Source organism: Phyllobates terribilis, unplaced genomic scaffold (genome assembly GCF_046119375.1).
Source record: "Phyllobates terribilis strain yellow unplaced genomic scaffold, ASM4611937v1 Scaffold_12__6_contigs__length_324123572, whole genome shotgun sequence".
NCBI lineage: Eukaryota > Metazoa > Chordata > Amphibia > Anura > Dendrobatidae > Phyllobates > Phyllobates terribilis.
Window position 1 is genome coordinate 38556173 of NW_027362772.1, and position 19585 is coordinate 38575757.

Below are 19585 nucleotides of genomic sequence, written 5' to 3' on the forward strand. Positions count from 1 at the left end.
TTCAGCTCCATCTCCTTCCTACCCCTCCTACCTCTCCTACCTCTCCTCCTTATATGCTCTCTACTGTTGTAGAACCTTTCCAAACATTTACTCCAACCCGGGGCAGAGAAAGGGGAAATGCAAGATCAGGAAAATTACACTTTCCCATGATAAGGTGTATGGCATTTTCATGTATTTATGCATGTCCTGTGACGCGCCCCCTGGGCCATATTCTTTAGGGGAATACCCGGAGCCGGATCAGATGGGGGTTGTAGTCTCCGAGTGGCTGTGACCCGGTCCGTGTCCAGGGTGTCAAGCTCAGAGTATGTGGCAGTCCTACAGATGTTACAAAGTTCGTTATGTCGACTACGCCACCCGTTGGATTGCGGTCACTACGGCCGCCGCTGCAGCAGGGTCCGCTGAGGCTGATGGTGTTGGTGCAGCTTTAGATAGTATAACCCCCAACGGGAGGGGTATGGCCTCAGGGGGTCAGGTGCAGAGGATGGGGGTTGTGGTGGTGCAGCGTAGATGATAATTAAAGACAGAGTCGGGTTGTGCAGTTCAGGGTGTTTACTTACTGCAGATATTCCGGTCACTCCGGCCTTAAGTGACCACCCGAGCCGTGCTGCGTCCACCAGGTCCTGGATTCAGCCAACCCCCAAGCAAGTCCGGAGCGTGTCCCTGAGCCCTCCTTCTTGTCCTTTCTTCTGGCCGTCCCCACCAGGGATCCACCTAGGTCCAGCTCCCTCGGGCCTTCTGTTGGGAGACCCTTGGCCTTGGGTTCCCTGACCCTACACGTGGTTTGCCTTCAGGGTGGATGTGGTGGGTGGCCGTGGCAGATCCTGCCCACGGCCTCCGGTTCCTGGCTAAGGTGTGCTGTAGCCTCTGCCAGCTTGGGATCCGGTACCCTGTTGCCGACCCTTCACCCTATTAGCTCTCTTATGGGCTCTTGGGGTCCCCTCTGCGCCTCTGGGTCTCTCTCTCTTCTCCTCTCTCACTCTGGCTGACTGGCTGACTCCTCTCTGCAAAAGACTGACAGACTGACCAGCCTTCTACAAAAGACTCCTCTGCAAAGACCCTGTCCTAAGATGGTGCCCACCTTATATACTCCCTCTATGTGTGAGCTCAGGTGACCAGCACCCAATGAGCTCCTAACTTTACCCAGGCTGCTCCCCCCTATCTGCCCCTACACTACTGGGATGTACCACCCCCCTCCCACTCCAGCCAGGAACAGACTCGGTCGTACCTGCACATTTCTAAGTGGGAGTACCGTTGGTCTGCTCCTCGGAAATGGGATGTGTGTAGTGCATGCAGCTTTCTGAGCTCAGTTCCACACTCCATCCTTACCCGGGAGTGGAATATCACACCTCTGGGTTTAGGTGCAATACCCCTGTAGCAGCCGAATCCTCAGGGTGCTACATTCCCCCCTGGTAAATCACAGCACGTCCTCGGGCTGTAAGATATAAAAACAACACCAAAACATACAATTTTTGCATAAACAACATAATAAAACATCATAATAAACTTTTCATTATAAAACTTTTCATAAATAACACTCTTGTTTCTGGTTCCTCCGGTCACGGTGCAACTTGTGACCGGGTAAAGTGCGACAGTTTCTCTAGAAAAATGGTTTTCCTATAAAACCGGTAGGGGGCGCTTTAGGAAGCGCAACTATATACAAGGTGATATGGCCGCTCTCAGTCCTCGGCCAGGTAATGGGAATAGGGATGACCGCTCTCAGTCCTCGGTCAGAGGGATTAAGGGAAATACGGGTAACAGTTCAATTCTCTGGTCCCAACGGGGACTATCATAGCAGCAACGGTTCACTGTGCCCCGACGGGCAACTATATACAGCTTCTACTCCGCTGTACTCAACGACGACGTCCTCCTGCTCTTTCTTTGTGATTAACTTTAGCTTCAGACCCGTCCGGGTCCTCTTGCTCCTCCTCACACCGCAGCTCCTCCTCCGTCAGGCGATGCACATGGAGGGCGTAGGGTCCTTTGGCACACTTGTGCCGGGTGAAGGTGACCTCGTCCCCTATATACAGGTCACGACCTCTGTGTCCCTCCGGTAGGTGGGACTCAACGTCTCTCCTGGTCACGAAGACGTCGCCTGGGGTGCGGTGATCTCGGATGAAGCCCCACCCGTGCTGCATATTAAACTTGATCACAGTCCCGGTGGAAGGGGGACCATGAGCTGCACGGGGACTCCTCCTGGCCCGGCTCTTCTGCTCCGCGCTCTTTATTTGGGCTTGTTGTTCCCGGACCCGCCTCTCTCTCCGCTCCCTCTCAAAGACCTCGAGCTGCTGCCGGCAGCACTCTGCACGCTCCGCTGCAGCTGCCCGGGTCTCCTGAGTGAACCCCATGAGGTCTTCTCCGGTGGGGTCCCACTCAAACTGTGCCTCCTCTAGCGGGGGCGAGATCCTTTTTACGGGCTTTGGAACCGGAATCAGGGGCTCGTCTAGGGGTCTCTCTTTCCGGAGTCGGGGATGGTGAAACTCCGGTGGCCATATAAAGGGCTGCCCATCCGGGCACGTATGTTGGGCGAACAGATCTTCTCCCAGATGCGGCACTCTTGGTTTTATGGGCGCAGTGGTGGTGGCGCCCGGGTTGCCCAGGCCTTGCGGCCAGGCCTGGGGCACCTGGAAAGTGAAGGGCACCGTAAGGACGGCGGCGCCCTGGGCTACTTGGCCCTGCGACCAGGCCGGTGGCTCCGCGGAGGTAGGGGGCGCTGTTGGTATTGCGGCGCCCGGGGGTACTAGGCCCTGCGACCAGGCTGGTGGTACTTCCTGCTTGGTCACGCTTGGGGTCGAGGCGTGTGACGTCACAGGGGTCGCGGCTGCGGCTTCCGGTTGAGGCCTAGTCTGTGGCGGTGACATTGCGGTTACGGGCACGGCAGGGGGTACTTCGGGCTCTGCGACGGGGAGCTGGGGCAGGTTCGCGGTTTCCCGGTTTGGGGTAGAAACGTCCCCTTTACCTGCCTCCTTTCGTTCGGCTCCCTTCTCGGCGCCGTCTCCGGCCTTCAGTCCTCCTGCGCCATCCTCAGAGGCGGTCTGTCTCCTCGTCTCGGGTGGCGTGCTCCGCTGACGGGTTTCGGTCTGCTGGGCCATCTCTCGGCTCCACTCCGCCAACGTCTCTCGTTGCACCCGGGCCATCCTCCGTGCGTGGCCCTCCAGCGCAGTCTGTGCACACTCCCGATCTCGGGGGAGCTGTGCCAAGACCTCCACTAAGCCTAGTGGGGTCATTGCTTCTAGCAGGCTCCTGACCAACGGGTCGGTGCTGCTCTGCTCTCCTTCCGTTGTCTCCAGCAGGCTCCTGGCCAGCGGGCCGGTGCTGCTCTGCTCTTCTTCCATCTCCGGGTAAGCTTCTTCTGGACTCAGCTCTACGCTTCTTGTCTCCAGGTGCGCTCTCTCCAGACTGCTCCAGGCGACACCCATCTTTGCTCTCTCCTTCTCAGTCCTCCCACTTCGAGGGCGGTCCCGGGGCCACTTGGTGATTGTCAGCTCCAGGGGCAGTTCTTTCACGCTGACAGACACCTCTAGCATCACAGTCTCTGTTGGTGGGGGCGGTTTCCACTTTTGGCGCCATTTTCGGTCCTGGCCCACGATGGGAGGTGGCCTCTTGCCACCCTCTGGCACGCCCATAATGGCGTCCGCTCTTCCAAGGTGGGAAACCTTTGGAAATGGCGGGAATCGTCTCCCAGTGGCGGGAAACTCTGCAGATGGCGGGAAAAAGCTGTTAATGGCGGACAACCGGCGGGAATCGATCTGTGATGGATTCCGATGGCGGGGACCCTCCGGAACCGGCAGGAGACTTCTTTTTGAGGTAAACTTGTTCTTTTCTTCAGGCACGCAGTACCCGGGTGTTGCGGGCACGTGATCCTGCCGACTACGCCAAAGTTGACGCGCCCCCTGGGCCATATTCTTTAGGGGAATACCCGGAGCCGGATCAGATGGGGGTTGTAGTCTCCGAGTGGCTGTGACCCGGTCCGTGCCCAGGGTGTCAAGCTCAGAGTATGTGGCAGTCCTACAGATGTTACAAAGTTCGTTATGTCGACTACGCCACCCGTTGGATTGCGGTCACTACGGCCGCCGCTGCAGCAGGGTCCGCTGAGGCTGATGGTGTTGGTGCAGCTTTAGATAGTATAACCCCCAACGGGAGGGGTATGGCCTCAGGGGGTCAGGTGCAGAGGATGGGGGTTGTGGTGGTGCAGCGTAGATGATAATTAAAGACAGAGTCGGGTTGTGCAGTTCAGGGTGTTTACTTACTGCAGATATTCCGGTCACTCCGGCCTTAAGTGACCACCCGTGCCGTGCTGCGTCCACCAGGTCCTGGATTCAGCCAACCCCCAAGCAAGTCCGGAGCGTGTCCCTGAGCCCTCCTTCTTGTCCTTTCTTCTGGCCGTCCCCACCAGGGATCCACCTAGGTCCAGCTCCCTCGGGCCTTCTGTTGGGAGACCCTTGGCCTTGGGTTCCCTGACCCTACACGTGGTTTGCCTTCAGGGTGGATGTGGTGGGTGGCCATGGCAGATCCTGCCCACGGCCTCCGGTTCCTGGCTAAGGTGTGCTGTAGCCTCTGCCAGCTTGGGATCCGGTACCCTGTTGCCGACCCTTCACCCTATTAGCTCTCTTATGGGCTCTTGGGGTCCCCTCTGCGCCTCTGGGTCTCTCTCTCTTCTCCTCTCTCACTCTGGCTGACTGGCTGACTCCTCTCTGCAAAAGACTGACAGACTGACCAGCCTTCTACAAAAGACTCCTCTGCAAAGACCCTGTCCTAAGATGGTGCCCACCTTATATACTCCCTCTATGTGTGAGCTCAGGTGACCAGCACCCAATGAGCTCCTAACTTTACCCAGGCTGCTCCCCCCTATCTGCCCCTACACTACTGGGATGTACCACCCCCCTCCCACTCCAGCCAGGAACAGACTCGGTCGTACCTGCACATTTCTAAGTGGGAGTACCGTTGGTCTGCTCCTCGGAAATGGGATGTGTGTAGTGCATGCAGCTTTCTGAGCTCAGTTCCACACTCCATCCTTACCCGGGAGTGGAATATCACACCTCTGGGTTTAGGTGCAATACCCCTGTAGCAGCCGAATCCTCAGGGTGCTACACCTGCACCACAGACAAGTGAACAAATACCCATATATAGTATTTTTCACATGTATAGACATTGTAAAAGATTGCAACAGAAAGCACAGAGACGCATGTCACAAGGCATTAGAGAGGATTTATAAATGGAGTAATATATAATATCTTGGCTAATGCAATACTTACCCCACTTCTGTAATACCAGGAAGGTAAGAACCCAACAATACTCAAGGCTGAACAACATCATTCTGACATCCAGTCTTGTTTAGTTGTGATTCACTGATGCTCCATCGAGCACAACGTCACTGAAACGAAATATAGAAATGCAACTCATAATACAATAAGTGCAATATATAAAAAAAATGTTAAAATAGACATTACCTACTACCATCCACCTTGTGTTGTAATGCACCCATAGAAAGTCCCCAAAAATGACCAAGGATGGCAAAACGTCTAGGCATTTCTTTATTAAAGGGATTGTCTCCATTAAATGGATAAACTTCCAAAGTGTTTATTTAAATATCCTCTCAGTTCTCAAAACCACAATTTGATCAATTTTATGCTTTACTGCTTGTTTCCAAGGTTACCAGCCACCTCTGCAGTCTGAGGGGTGGCCGGTACCTGGGCAAGAAGTGTGTGCTTGCCGACTCTTTGTTACACAGCCTGAAAGTGCTGCCCTGAAATTGGCAGGATTGCTCTCCTCTGATGCTGCAGAGATAGAGCTATCTCAGATAGCAGCACAGCATTGAAAGTGCACTTGCAGTTCACCTCTCCTCATCAGGTCTCCCGTCCCTTCTATGCCCCCGGCTGCTCAATTGGCAGTGGAGACAGGTACGGATAATGTCACAGACCACAGCCTCTGTCTCTGTTGCCAATGAAACAGCTTAGGACAGTACAGGGATGGGAAATAATGAAGAGGAGCTGTGGACTGCAAGTGCACCTTCAATGCCTTTTACATATGGATAAAAGTATGAATTTCTTTACAAAAAAGCAACAGATCAGTCCCTTCATAGTGTCACAACTGTAAGAGGCCACAGGCTCAAAAAGGCTGCCAGAAGGCTTGGTACAAGCCACTCCATCTGGCACATTCTAGAGGAACCACAACCTTCACGCTTTAACACCTGTACATGGATCGGGTCTTAAAATGGGATCCAGTTGATTGCTTCCATGGAAAAGTTGCAGTCCGAAGGAGCAAACCAAAAGCAGGAAGGGTTGCTAAGAAGAATCAGGACCAAGAGGTCACATCAGACACAGAATCGTAAGACAAGAGGATGGTCAAATTCACGCTGAAGTCAGAAAAGAGGAGGAATCAGAAAACCAGCAGAAGAACAGACTGGAGCACAAACCAGGTAGCAAAGCTAACTGACTGGCAGTGAAAGTCAGAGAACCAGGGGTTTAAATAGCAGGTAGCCCTGCCCAAGGCTATCAAGAAGGAGTAATCAAAAAAACTGACATTTACCCCACAGCTCCTGAACCAAAAATCCCAGGAATTAAACAGGACCAATGCTATCACATATCAATAAAAGTGCCGCCTAGTGACTGAATCAGGAGCAAAATGGACAGGAACCGGCGCAGATGTTATACAAAGGAACCTGTTTAATTGTTGAATACTTCAAAGATTGAAAGATCAAATGGATTGCACTCAGTGGTAAGTGGTCTAAATCCTACAGATGAAATCCCATGTACTGTGGCATGTAAAAGTTTGGGCACCCCTGGTCAAAATTACTGTTATTGTGTGAACAGTTAAGCAAGTTGAGGATGAAATGATCTCTAAAAGGCCTATAGTTAAAGATGACACATTTCCTTTGTATTTTAGGAAAAATAAAATAAACAATTAAAAAAAATATTTAAAAAAAATATATATGTATTTTTTTTTTATTTTAAAAGTTACAAAAAGGAAAATGAGCCAATGCAAAAGTTTGGGCAATCTTGGAGATTTGTGTGCTCAGATAACTTTGGGAAAGGTTTCAGACCTTAATTAGCCTGTGTAAGGCAGCACTAGTCATCATAATGGGGGATACTCGCTGCACCGGGTCAATTAATGCACACCAGCAATGTCTTTCCGGTATTTCACAATGCTGCAGTTTATTGCACTTCTTAAACCACAGTTCACACATATAATGTCCACAAGCCCAAGTGGCAGACAGGCCCACTTGGCCCAGGTTACAGCCTTCAGCAAGTTAATACTTTAGCAATGTCCATACAAGTGTCCATATAACAAAGTGTATTACCTTTGCCGGGTTTTAGCTGCTGTAGTCCATTTAATCCGCCACCACTGTGGCTTTAAGGCTTTCCCAGGTGGGGGTCTCTAGCCGTCGTCCCGTCTAAGGCTACTGGAATGTTTCACTCACACACATCCAGTCTGCGCCTTTCCGGACTCTTCACCAAGCCGTTGCCTTCCAAGGCCACTGGCATCTACACAAGATCCAGCCTCGACCTTTCAGGCTGCCAGGCTTCACTGTATCACAGTGTCCCACACACTTGGGGAACAGGCCTCACGCCCAACACACCGAACACCTGTCTCCCATCAAGCAGGGTTTATATATCCATCCCGTGCACACACACAGACAGGACCTTGCTGATGTCACAGTCATGTGATCAGACAGACATTCTGTGCGCGCAGGACCTGTGCTATGTCACAGTCATGTGACCAGTCACGTGAGGGGGAAGGTACATGGTCAGGTAAAACACATCCTGGACCATTACCGTAATGCCAGCAAGTCGCTGCATTACACCTGTTAGGGTTATGGCTTGTTCACTATCATTGTTAGGAAAGGCCTGGTGGTGCAAATTTCCCAGCTTCATAAAAACCCAGACTCCTCTAAACTTGTGCCAAAACACAGCAGCCATGGGTTCTTTTAAGCATCTGCCTAGCACTCTGAAAATGGTGGAGGCCCACAAAGCAGGAGAAGCTATAAGAAGATAGCAAAGCATTTTCAAGTTGCCATTTCCTCAGTTTGAAATGTAATTAAGAAATGGCAGTTAACAGGAACAGTGGAGGTCAAGATAAGGTCTGAAAGACTAAGCAAAATTTCAGTAAGAGTTGCTCGTAGGTTTGCATGAGAGGCAAATCAGAACCCCCGCTTGACTGCAAAAGACCTTCAGAAAGATTTAGCAGACTCTGGAGTTATGGTGTCATGCGCTTCACTTAGCTATCCAGCAAGACTGGCACTAAACCAGCAAAGGCGCAGTAACAGAGGCACTTGGCACAAGCTGCCCAGCTATGTGAGCCCTTGAGGGCTGGGAAATTTCTCCTCACTCAGCTCCCAGTAAATGGAAGGGGGACTTCGGCAGAGCCCTTCCCAGGCCCACTGTTGCCGAAAAGCTGGCGTCTGGTAATGCGGCTGGTCCCTAGTCGAGGACCAGGTGAGTACCTCTGCAAGAACCCCAGGAAACCAAGAAGAAAAAATGAGAAAAACACTACTAAGATAGCAAAACCTAATGCTAGCACCACTCATCAACAAGCACATAGGGAGCTGCAATAAACAGCAAAGGATTGAGCAGGAAGCGGGATTATATAGTCCGCCTAATGATCAGGTGTTGATTACCTCCCAATCATCCCCAGACAGCCACTCCCTACTAGCTTCAACAGCAGACTGGACAAAATCCCAACATTACATATTACCAAACAAAGCAGTGTCTTGCGATGCTTGGCAACCGGGGAAAACAGCATCCCATCTTCCCCTGGGTAGAGAAATCAGTGAGGGACACGGTGTCCCACATCCTCACACATCCCACATCACCAGAACTTGACATTCCACAAGATTGGAACAGTTTCCCTGCACACATGGTAACTCTTCCTCCATTGTTAAGACAATGGCGGCGCTTGGACCGTAGTAGCATAGTACCGAACCTGCTCCATTTCCAGGTGGGAGCACAGAACCACAATTCATAACATGTGGTACATTGTTCTACTATTTAGACACCTGCACAAATATGGCCTTCATGGATGAGTTATTAGAAGAAAACCTCTCATGGGTCATCACCATAAAAATAAGCATCAGAAGTATGCCAAAGAAGATCTAAACAAGCCTGATGTATAATGGAAACGAGACCTGTGGACCAATGAGGTTATAATAGAGCTCTTTGGCCACAACGATCAAAGGTATATGTGGAGAAAAAAGGGCACAGAATTTGTGAAAAAGAACATCTCGCCAACCATTAAGCATGGGGGTGGACCAATCATTCTTTGGGGTTGTGTTGCACGAGGAACATTTCACGGGTAGATGGAAGAATGAATTCAATGAAATTTCAACAAATTCTTGATGCAAACATAACACCATCTGTAATAAAAGCTGAAGTTGAAAAGAGGATGGCTTCTACAAATGATCCTAAACACACGTCAAAATCCACAATAGACTACTTCAAAAAGCGCAAATTGAAGGTTTTACAATAGCCCTCACAGTCCCCTGATCTGAATATCATTGAAAATCTGTGGCAAGACCTCAAAATAACAGTGCAAGCAAGACAACCTAGGAATCTCACAGAACTGGAATAATTCTCCAAGGAAGAATGATGAAAATCCCTCAAACAATAATTGAAAGACTCTTGGCTGGCTACAAAAAGTGTTTACAAGCTCTGATACTTTTAAAAGGGGGTGCTACTATATAACTAACCATGCAGGGTGTTCAACTAAAAAGATATTCCTTTATTACATACTGGGTGGAAGATACAGACAGAAAAAAAGAGCAATGGCCATTTCACGCAGCCAAGTGCTTCATTCAGATTTTACACAGTCTTACTTTCTGATATTTTAAAATGTATGAAAAAAATATATTATACAAGACGAACAGATTTTATTTTTTATGGTGTTTTTGGTAGGATTTTGTTTTTATTTAGTACATTTTACACTTTCTTTCTTCCTGCTACTTTTAAAGTCTTATAGAGAAGCCTATTAGAAAAAGCACCGGGAAAAATGCCAACTCACTAACAATACAATGTGTTTAAAAAAAGTATCAAAACATTACTTTTTCTAATGTTCTGATCAAGAACTGTGATTACAGTTTGTGAAGCAGAAATATCTCTTCTTTCTCTCGTCTACGGGTTTGTGCATACGACATCTTTTAGATGCAGAAGACATTTCAGGAAAACGCCGGTGGTTTATTTTCTATAACATCTTTACTGACGTCTTTTGCAACAGCTTTTTTTTTTCTTAAATTCCATATATGACACAGTGGCGACCAAGCGAAAGCCACCAGAAGAATGGTCAGGTCAATTCTTTTAGCTGTTTCACAGTGATTAAAAGTGTGCATTATGTTCCTTCCTTGCAGTGTTTCTTTTTAGCTTTTTTCAGGTGGGTTCCAGGTAGATTCAGCCTTAAAAAGACATTGTATATACATACCCCTCTCTATCACATGATTGGCAGGAGCTGTGTGGGTCCAGTAGTCGCTATGTCTTGGCAGAAATAGATTAGCTATGCAATATAGGCAGGAGGCGGACTATTAACCCTGTAACTAGGGATAATATGTCAGTGTAAGTTACAGGGGAAACCAACAAATATATATATATATATATATATATATATATATATATATATATATATATATATATACATATACATATATATAAACAGTACAGACCAAAAGTTTGGACACACCTTCTCATTTTACATTTTTCTGTATTTTCATGACTATGAAAATTGTAAATTCACACTGAAGGCATCAAAACTATGAATTAACACATGTGGAAGTATATACTTAACAAAAAAGTGTGAAACAACTGAAAATATGTCCTATATTCTAGGTTCTTCAAAGTAGCCACCTTTTGCTTTGATGACTGCTTTGCACACTCTTGGCATTCTCATGATGAGCTTCAAGAGGTAGTCACCAGAAATGGTCTTCCAACAATCTTGAAGGAGTTCCTAGTGATGCTAAGCACTTGATGGCCCTTTTGGCTTCACTCTGCGGTCCAGCTCACCCCAAACCATCTCGATTGGGTTCAGGTCTGGTGACTGTGGAGGCCAGGTCATCTGGCGTAGCACCCCATCACTCTCCTACTTGGTCAAATAGTCGTTACACAGCCTGGAGGTGTGTTTGGGGTCATTGTCCAGTTGAAAAATAAATGATGGTCCAACTAAACGCAAACCGGATGGAATAGCATGCCGCTGCAAGATGCTGTGGTAGCCATACTGGTTCAGTATGCCTTCAATTTTGAATAAATCCCCAACAGTGTCACAAGCAAAGCACCCCCACCCCAGACCATCACACCTCCTCCTCCATGCTTCTCGGTGGGAACCAGGCATGTAGAGTCCATCCGTTCACCTTTTCTGCATCGCACAAAGACACGGTGGTTGGAACCAAAGATCTCAAATTTGGACTCATCAGACCAAAGCACAGATTTCCACTGGTCTAATGTGAATTCCTTGTGTTCTTTAGCCCAAACAAGTCTCTTCTGCTTGTTGCCTGTCCTTAGCAGTGGTTTCCTAGCAGCTATTTTACCATGAAGGCCTGCTGCACAAAATCTCCTCTTAACAGTTGTTGTAGAGATGTGTCTGCTGCTAGAACTTTGTGTGGCATTGACCTGGTCTCTAATCTGAGCTGCTGTTAACCTGCGACTTCTGAGGCTGGTAACTTGGATAAACTTATCCTCAAAAGCAGAGGTGACTCTTGGTCTTCCTTTCCTGGGGCAGTCCTCATGTGAGCCAGTTTCTTTGTAGCGCTTGATGGTTTTAGCAACAGCACTTGGGGACAAATTCAAAGTTTGCCCAATTTTTCGCACTGACTGACCTTCATTTCTTAAAGTAATGATGGCCACTCATTTTTCTTTACTTAACTGCTTTTTTCTTGCCATAATACATATTCTAACAGTCTATTCAGTAGGACTATCAGCTGTGTATCCACCAGACTTTTGCACAACACAACTGATGGTCCCAACCCCATTTATAAGGCAAGAAACCCCACTTATTAAACCTGACAGGGCACACCTGTGAAGTGAAAACCATTTCCGGTGACTACCTCTTGAAGCTCATCAAGAGAATGCCAAGAGTGTGCAAAGCAGTCATCAAAGCAAAAGGTGGCTACTTTGAAGAACCTAGAACATAACATATTTTCTATTGTTTCACACTTTTTTGTTAAGTATATAATTCCACATGTGTTAATTCATAGTTTTGATGCCTTCAGTGTGAATGTACAATTTTCATAGTCATGAAAATACAGAAAAATCTATAAATGAGAAGGTGTGTCCAAACTTTTGGTCTGTACAGTATATATATATATATATATATATATATATATATATATATATATTTATATATATATATATAGTGAAATGTCTTCCAAAGTTGATTTATGACATGGGGTATATCATGTGCAAAATAAAAAGTATTATTATTATTAATAATAATAATAAAATAAAAAAAAGAAATCTTCCAATAGTACATATTGCTGTTTTCCAGCCCCAGCCTCGTTGAGGGTCAAAATACATACATCTCATATAATGTATAAAAATATTTTCGACAATGAAGGAATAGACAAAAAGAACAAAAATTAATAACAAGCACATATTTCTTTGTTTACATTCTCCTCTAATATATATATATTTTTTTAATTTACTACTGAAATCATGCATCATGATGGTAAAAGCAAATAACATTTGAATAATCGAACAAGAAAAGTTCTGAAAACTGCGTGTATGGGAAAAAAAAATTGCATGGTCATGAACAATGAAAAGGGATCTGGTCTTCAACAGGTTTAAAAAAATGTGTTTGATTGATGGGTCAATGGGGTGCTGAGACAATTCTCAGTAGGGAGTAGTCAGACGGCCCTATAAATAGGACCGAGATCGGACTGCTATTTTTGGACTGGCCAGCGGCTCACCTCACCCAAGCGTAACAGCCTCATAGAAATACATGAAGCTGACAAGCTTGGGTCGGGAGAGCTGCCGGCCAGTCCGTGCACTGCATTCCGATCCCGGTCAGATTTATATGACTGTCTGACTGCGCCAGTAGAGTGATGCTTTTCTCCAATACTGGAGGTGAGCCCAGAAGAAAATTTATATAGATGTCTTCAATCTCAAAGGAGAGTAGTGCCTAACTGAGCACTTTTGCTCCTTTCGATAGCAATCAATCGGGTTCCCAGCACCCAGACCTCAATGATTAAAACTTCTCACATGTCTCCATATAAAGATACAGTTGTACTTTAAGGCATCATGATGAGGAACAATCACTTTGCACTAATAATAATCAATTTAATCCTTTAAAGAATGTTGTGGCTGGGTTGTGTGGAGACTGGTAACTTGGCAAAGAAAACTGCTTTGTAAACTTACTTGATACCATGATATGTTGAAACTTCTGATTCACATGCAGCCAAGCAGGAAGCTCAGAAATAATAAAATCAAGCCTCACCTAAAATAAACTAACACTAATGCTGTACACCAGGAAACTGAATAAAAAGAATTCCCAAACCCAACCAAAAATATTGCATCTAGTGATGAGCGAGTATGTTTTGTTAACCATTTCGCCGAGTATGCTCGGGCGAGCACCGAGTGTTTACAGCTGCTCGGTGATATGTTTGAATCTCTCCTGTGTGCATGATTTGCGACTGTTTGACAGCTTTAATACATGTGATGAATGTCTGCTTCTTACACATTCCTCACATGTATTAAAACTGCCAAACCATCGCAAATCATGCACACAAGAGAGATTCAAACATAACACCGAGCAGCTGTAAATACTCGGTGCTCGCCCGAGCATACTCGGCGAAAGGGTTAACAAAACATACTACTCGGCGAAAGGGTTAACAAAACATACTCGCTCATCACATCATATTTGAAGATTGTTTCTATTTTAGTTCTGTTTTTAATTGGACACCACAAGAAAAGGTCCAACTCAGGGTGGTTTCTATAAGTAGGGAACCACTCTAAAAATGGTCTTCTGCCCGGTTACAAAGTCAATTATATGCTTTAACAACTTGCAATACCAAATTTGTCCTGTAGTGGCCACTGCAGGGAAAATGCTGTGACAGCTGATCAAAGGTGATCTTAGACTCGACCCCTCTAAACAGCTTGAATAATCAGCACAGCTCTAAATATTAAAAGGAGCTATTTAAAGTACTTCTGAGTAGGCGCTTAAGGTACCATAAAGGATGCCTGATGTCATCTAAAATCTGGTAAAACAAAATATCCACCCAAAATATTAGTGATTTTAAGACTCATGTGTTTTAAAATGGTGTAATCTTCACGAGATATCCTTTTATTTATTTTTTTTTTTTTAAAAAAAGGAAAAATCTGAAAAAATAACTAAAAAAATAGAAAAAATATAAAAATCCACAAGCGGTACGTTCTCAGAAAGTGCTAGAAATATTCCAAAAATGTAAAAAAATGCTCAAAAAATGTTCCAAAAAATGTTAAAAAAAGACAAGAAATACTTAGTTATTCCATGTAGAGCTCAACATAAATCAGTATTCGGTACAATAAGTCCACAGATAATTCAGCACATTACATATCCTCGTTACCTGTACATCTTCTGAATTGCAATGTCCATTGAGGCATTGAGGTCCTTATGTTTTGTGCTTCCTCCTCCTGCTCTTGGTAACACTGCTAAAAATGTTTGCTCTGATTACATTATATGCGCACAGTATGTAACCAGATACAAAAGCAGAAGTTCCAAGTCTTAATCTGTTGCTCAACGTCTAAGTTTACATTTCAGTGTTGTCACTTCTGGCCATTCCTTCTGCTTACACAGCAAATCAATATAAGCCCTATACAGTGAATTACATAACAAACAGTTTTCAAAAGAATCAGTTATATTCTCGCACATACAGGGCAGTATAATAGTAGTCATATTCTTCTATATAGGGGCAGTATTATAGTAGTTATATTCTCGCACTTACAGGGCAGTATAATAGTAGTTATATTCTTCTATATAGGGGCAGTATTATAGTAGTTATATTCCTGTACATAGGGGCATTATTAGAGTAGTTATATTCTTGTACATAGGGGGCAGTATTATAGTAGTTATATTCTTGTACATAGGGGGCAGTATTATAGTAGTTATATTCTTGTACATAGGAGCAGCATAATAGTAGTTATATTCTTCTATATAGGGGCAGTATTATAGTAGCTAAATTCTTGTACATAGAAGCAGTATTATAGTAGCTATATTCTTGTACATAGAAGCAGTATTATAGCAGTTATATTCTTGTACATTGGGGCAGTATTATAGCAGTTATATGCTTGTACATAGGAGCAGTATTATAATAGCTATATTCTTGTTCATAGTGTGGCAAGACGACTCGCTCGGCTCTCCCGGAGGCAGACTCAGGACACACGTTCTTAGGTTACGTTCCTGCTGGTTTATTATCTGGCATAAAACCAGCAGGGTTTCGCAGGAGAAAAAAAACAATAAACAAAGTCTAGCTCAGTCCTTAGATGAGCGGGTTCCGCCCGCTCTCGGTAGCATAAACTGCACAGTCCAAGTAACAAGCTCTGCAGCTTCCACAATACTGTCTGGAGACTTCCCTCTCCAGACCACACTCCATAGAAAAAAAAACAGGACTGAGCTTTTACACATTGCTCAGCCACACCCTGAGGGGAGGTAGGGGGAATGGCGTCCCGCCCTCTTTGCCATTCCCATAAAACCGCACACCCTTTAACAGAGTAAATCTACCAGCATATAACACGCCAGCAGAAAAATAAAGTAGGTCTTAGTTCACACAGGAGAGCATCCTGAGTGACACATACCTCCCCTCACATATAAAACCAGTGACACTGTCACATATTCCCCCCCTCTGCCCAAAGCCGGGGGTTTGGGCACCTTCTGACACCAGGCAGGGAATCCTAGAGAGGGCATCTGCATTCCCATGTAACTTCCCGGGCCTATGCTCCACGTGAAAGTTAAACTCTTGAAGCCCTAGGAACCATCTAGTTACCCTGGCATTTTTACCCCTCTTCTCCCTCAACCATCTCAACGGGGCATGGTCTGATACTAATCTAAACTTCCGGCCTAGTAGGTAATATTTCAGTGTATCCACGGCCCATTTTATGGCTAAACACTCTTTCTCTACTAAGGCGTAGTTCTTCTCGCAGGAGGACAGCTTTCGGCTTAGATAGAGAATGGGATGTTCTTCCCCATTTATCTCTTGGGAGAGTACAGCCCCTAGACCAACCTCTGAAGCATCCGTCTGGACCACAAATTCTTTCTTGAAGTCAGGCGCGACCAGGACCGGCTGCTTGCACAGTGTTAGCTTCAACTGTTGAAACGAGGTCTCTGTTTCTTCGGTCCATTTCACCATGGTTGATTTGGTGCCTTTTAGAAGATCCGTTAGTGGTGCGGCAATCATGGCAAAATTCGGGATAAACCGCCGGTAGTATCCCACCATTCCTAGGAATGCTCTCACCTGCTTCTTCGAGAGTGGTTGCGGCCAGGTTTGAATTGCCTCCACTTTCTTGATTTGCGGCTTTATTTCGCCTCTCCCAACAACATAGCCAGAACGGCTTGTAGTTTAGGTAAGTGACTAGCCCAGTCTGGGCTAAATACCACAATGTCGTCGAGGTAGGCTGTGGCATACTTCTTATGTGGGGCTAGGATCCGATCCATAGCCCTCTGGAAAGTGGCTGGGGCCCCCTGTAGTCCGAACGGCATCCGCGTGTATTGAAAACACCCATCAGGTGTTGAGAAAGCCGTCTTCTCCTTAGCCATCTGGGACATGGGGATCTGCCAGTAGCCTTTTGTCAGGTCGAGAGTGGTGATGTACCGCGCCGGTCCAAGCCTCTCGATGAGTTCGTCGACGCGGGGCATCGGGTACGCGTCACACTTGGATACCTCATTCAGCCGGCGGTAGTCATTACAAAATCTCCATTCTCCATTGGGTTTTGGCACGAGGACGATTGGGCTCGACCACCCACTCTTTGACTCCTCTATTACTCCGAGGTCTAACATCCTCTTCACCTCGGCCGAGATCACCTCCCGGCGTGCTTACGGAATCCGATACGGCTTCAGATTCACTCGTACGTGTGGCTCTGTCAGCACATCATGCTCTACCACCTGGGTATGCCCCGGCAACTCTGAGAACAGCTCCCGATTCCGCTGTAGTAATTCTCGACACTGTTGCTTCTGGGCCGGTGATAGAGTCTCTGCAATAGTGACCTCCTCTACCTTGCCTTCTGATGCGGCTCCCATGCAAGGAGTTTCCACAGGTTCACGGTCCCGCCACGGCTTGAGCAAATTTATATGATATATTTGATGCGGCTTTCTTCGGCCAGGCTGGTGGACTTTAAAATTAACCTCGCTGACTTTCTTCACCACCTCGTATGTACCTTGCCATTTGGCGAGGAACTTGCTCTCGACGGTAGGGATCAGCACCAAAACACGGTCCCCGGGCTGGAACTGTCTTAGTCTCGCCGACCGGTTATAGACCCTCGCCTGGGCTTCCTGCGCCTGGAGGAGATGTTCCTTCACGATGGGCATCACCTTTGACATTCTCTCCTGTAACTGGGCGACATGTTCGATGATACTCCAGTGTGGCGTGACTTCAGCCTCCTAAGTTTCCTTGGCGATGTCTAGGAGACCTCTTGGATGCCGCCCATATAGGAGCTCAAATGGAGAGAAGCCAGTGGAGGCTTGAGGAACCTCTCTGACCGAGAAAAGCAGAAATGGGAGCAGGTAGTCCCAGTCTCGCCCATCCTTTTCAACGACCTTCTTGAGCATCACCTTTAAGGTCTTGTTGAAGCGTTCTACTAGGCCGTCCGTCTGTGGATGATAAACCGAGGTCCGAAGCTGAATTATCTGAAGGACTCTGCAAAGCTCCTTCATCACCTTGCTCATGAAGGGGGTTCCTTGGTCTGTCAGAATCTCTTTTGGTAGACCTGTGCGAGCGAAAATATGGACCAGCTCTCGGGCTATACTTTTACTACACATGTTCCTTAGGGGAACCGCTTCCGGATACCGAGTCGCGTAGTCCATGACGACCAGGATATATTGGTGGCCCCGAGCTGATTTAACTAAGGGGCCCACGAGGTCCATGGCAATCCTCTCAAAGGGAACCTCTATCACAGGTAGTGGGACTAAGGTGCTACGGAAGTGGGAGGAGGGAGCGGTTATTTGGCAGGTGGGGCAGGACCTACAATAGTTTTGAATTTCTCGATAACACCCTGGCCAATAAAACCTTCTCAATATCCTCTCCTGAGTTTTCTCGACCCCTAGGTGTCCCCCCAGAACATGTGAATGGGCCATATCTAGCACCCGCCGTCTGTATGGCCTCGGCACTAACAGCCGTTCCACTATCTCACCGCCTCTCAGTTTGGCCACCCGATATAGCAACTCCCCCTGCACTGCAAAGTGGGGGAATCTGGTGTCGGCCCCCGGCTCTTGGGCAACCCCATTACATACAGTAACCTGGTAGAACGCCCCTTTTAAGGTCAGGTCTCGAACTTGAGCAGTCCCAAAGTTCTCTCTGGACATATCTAACGCAGGGAGGTCGGCCTCCTCGGTCACTATCTCACCCTCGTCACCGACAAGGACGCACAGTGGGAACTCCTCCATCTGCGACTTCGTCGGGGGTTCTTCTTCAAGGACCTGGCTTTTCCCCATGCTACTTAGTCCAGTTCCCTTCCCCCACAAGTCCCAGAATAAGGAAAAATCACGGCCCAATATGACGGGATGTATCAGGTCCTTTACTACCCAGACTTCATGGGACTGAGCACCACAATCTGTCCCCACTGTTACTGTGGCCTCGGGATAGTCCTTGGCGTCACCATGGATGCACCGAATGCCCAGGGTTTTGGAAGGAATCAACTGGTGGGGAAGGGATGCTCTGATCAAGGTCACCAGACTCCCGGAATCCAACAGCCCAAGCACTTTTACTCCATTAATGGACACTGCACACGCCTGCGGCCCCTCACCGGGTCGACAGTCCACGCTACAGGCTGGATAGGCATAATAGGAGACCCGTCTGCCTAGGCTGCAGTCCATGGGCTCAGGGGATATTTGACTCCTGGCGGCTACATGTCCAGGGTTGTGACACCGCCAGCAAACTATAACTTTACCAACTGTTCTAACGGCACCTTCAGTGGGAGTGGGAAGCCCCCCAGTGGTGGCTCTAGACCCCTTCCATGGTGAACCCGCCACCCTTTGGGTATCCCAGTAGGGAGAAGTGACTGCATCCGGTTTCCCAAGAGATCTCTCGACTACCTGGTACCTCTCTACCAGGCCGATGAAGTCATCTGCGTTCTGGGGATCACGCTGGGCAGCCCAGGTCTGTACTGGCTTGGGAAGGGAATGCATGAATCTGTCAATCACCACCCGCTCAACCATCTGGGCCGGAGTGGAGGACTCCGGTTGTAGCCACTTCTGAACCAGATGCAGTAGGTCAAACATCTACGAGCGAGGAGGTTTGTCGCTAGCATACGCCCAGTGATGAACTCGTTGGGCTCTCACCGCCATATTTACTCCCAGACGTGCTAAGATCTCTGTCTTTAGTTTGGGATACTCCTTAGCATCTTGCAGCGCCAAGTCAAAATACGCCTTCTGTGGTTCACCCGATAAATATGGCGCCAGAACCTCTGCCCACTGTGCTGGTGGAAGT

The 19585-nt window shown here is 47.3% G+C and overlaps 1 protein-coding gene across 2 annotated transcripts in view; it reads right to left on the bottom strand.

Moving 5' to 3' along the window:
• Positions 1-14672, bottom strand: part of LOC141172004 (sialic acid-binding Ig-like lectin 13) — a 146722-nt gene extending 132050 nt beyond the window's left edge. Inside the window, exons 1-2 of one of the 2 annotated variants that reach the window (XM_073655766.1) lie at positions 14516-14672; positions 5253-5371 (exon numbers count right to left, since the gene is read on the bottom strand). In XM_073655766.1, coding sequence (XP_073511867.1) covers positions 5253-5313 — 61 coding nt within the window. In that variant the 5' untranslated portion in view covers positions 5314-5371; positions 14516-14672. Of the gene's footprint in view, positions 1-1326; positions 1434-5252; positions 5372-14515 lie in introns of those variants that run through there. The other variant, XM_073655767.1, reaches the window with a different exon arrangement.
• Positions 14673-19585: the final 4913 nt, after the last annotated feature.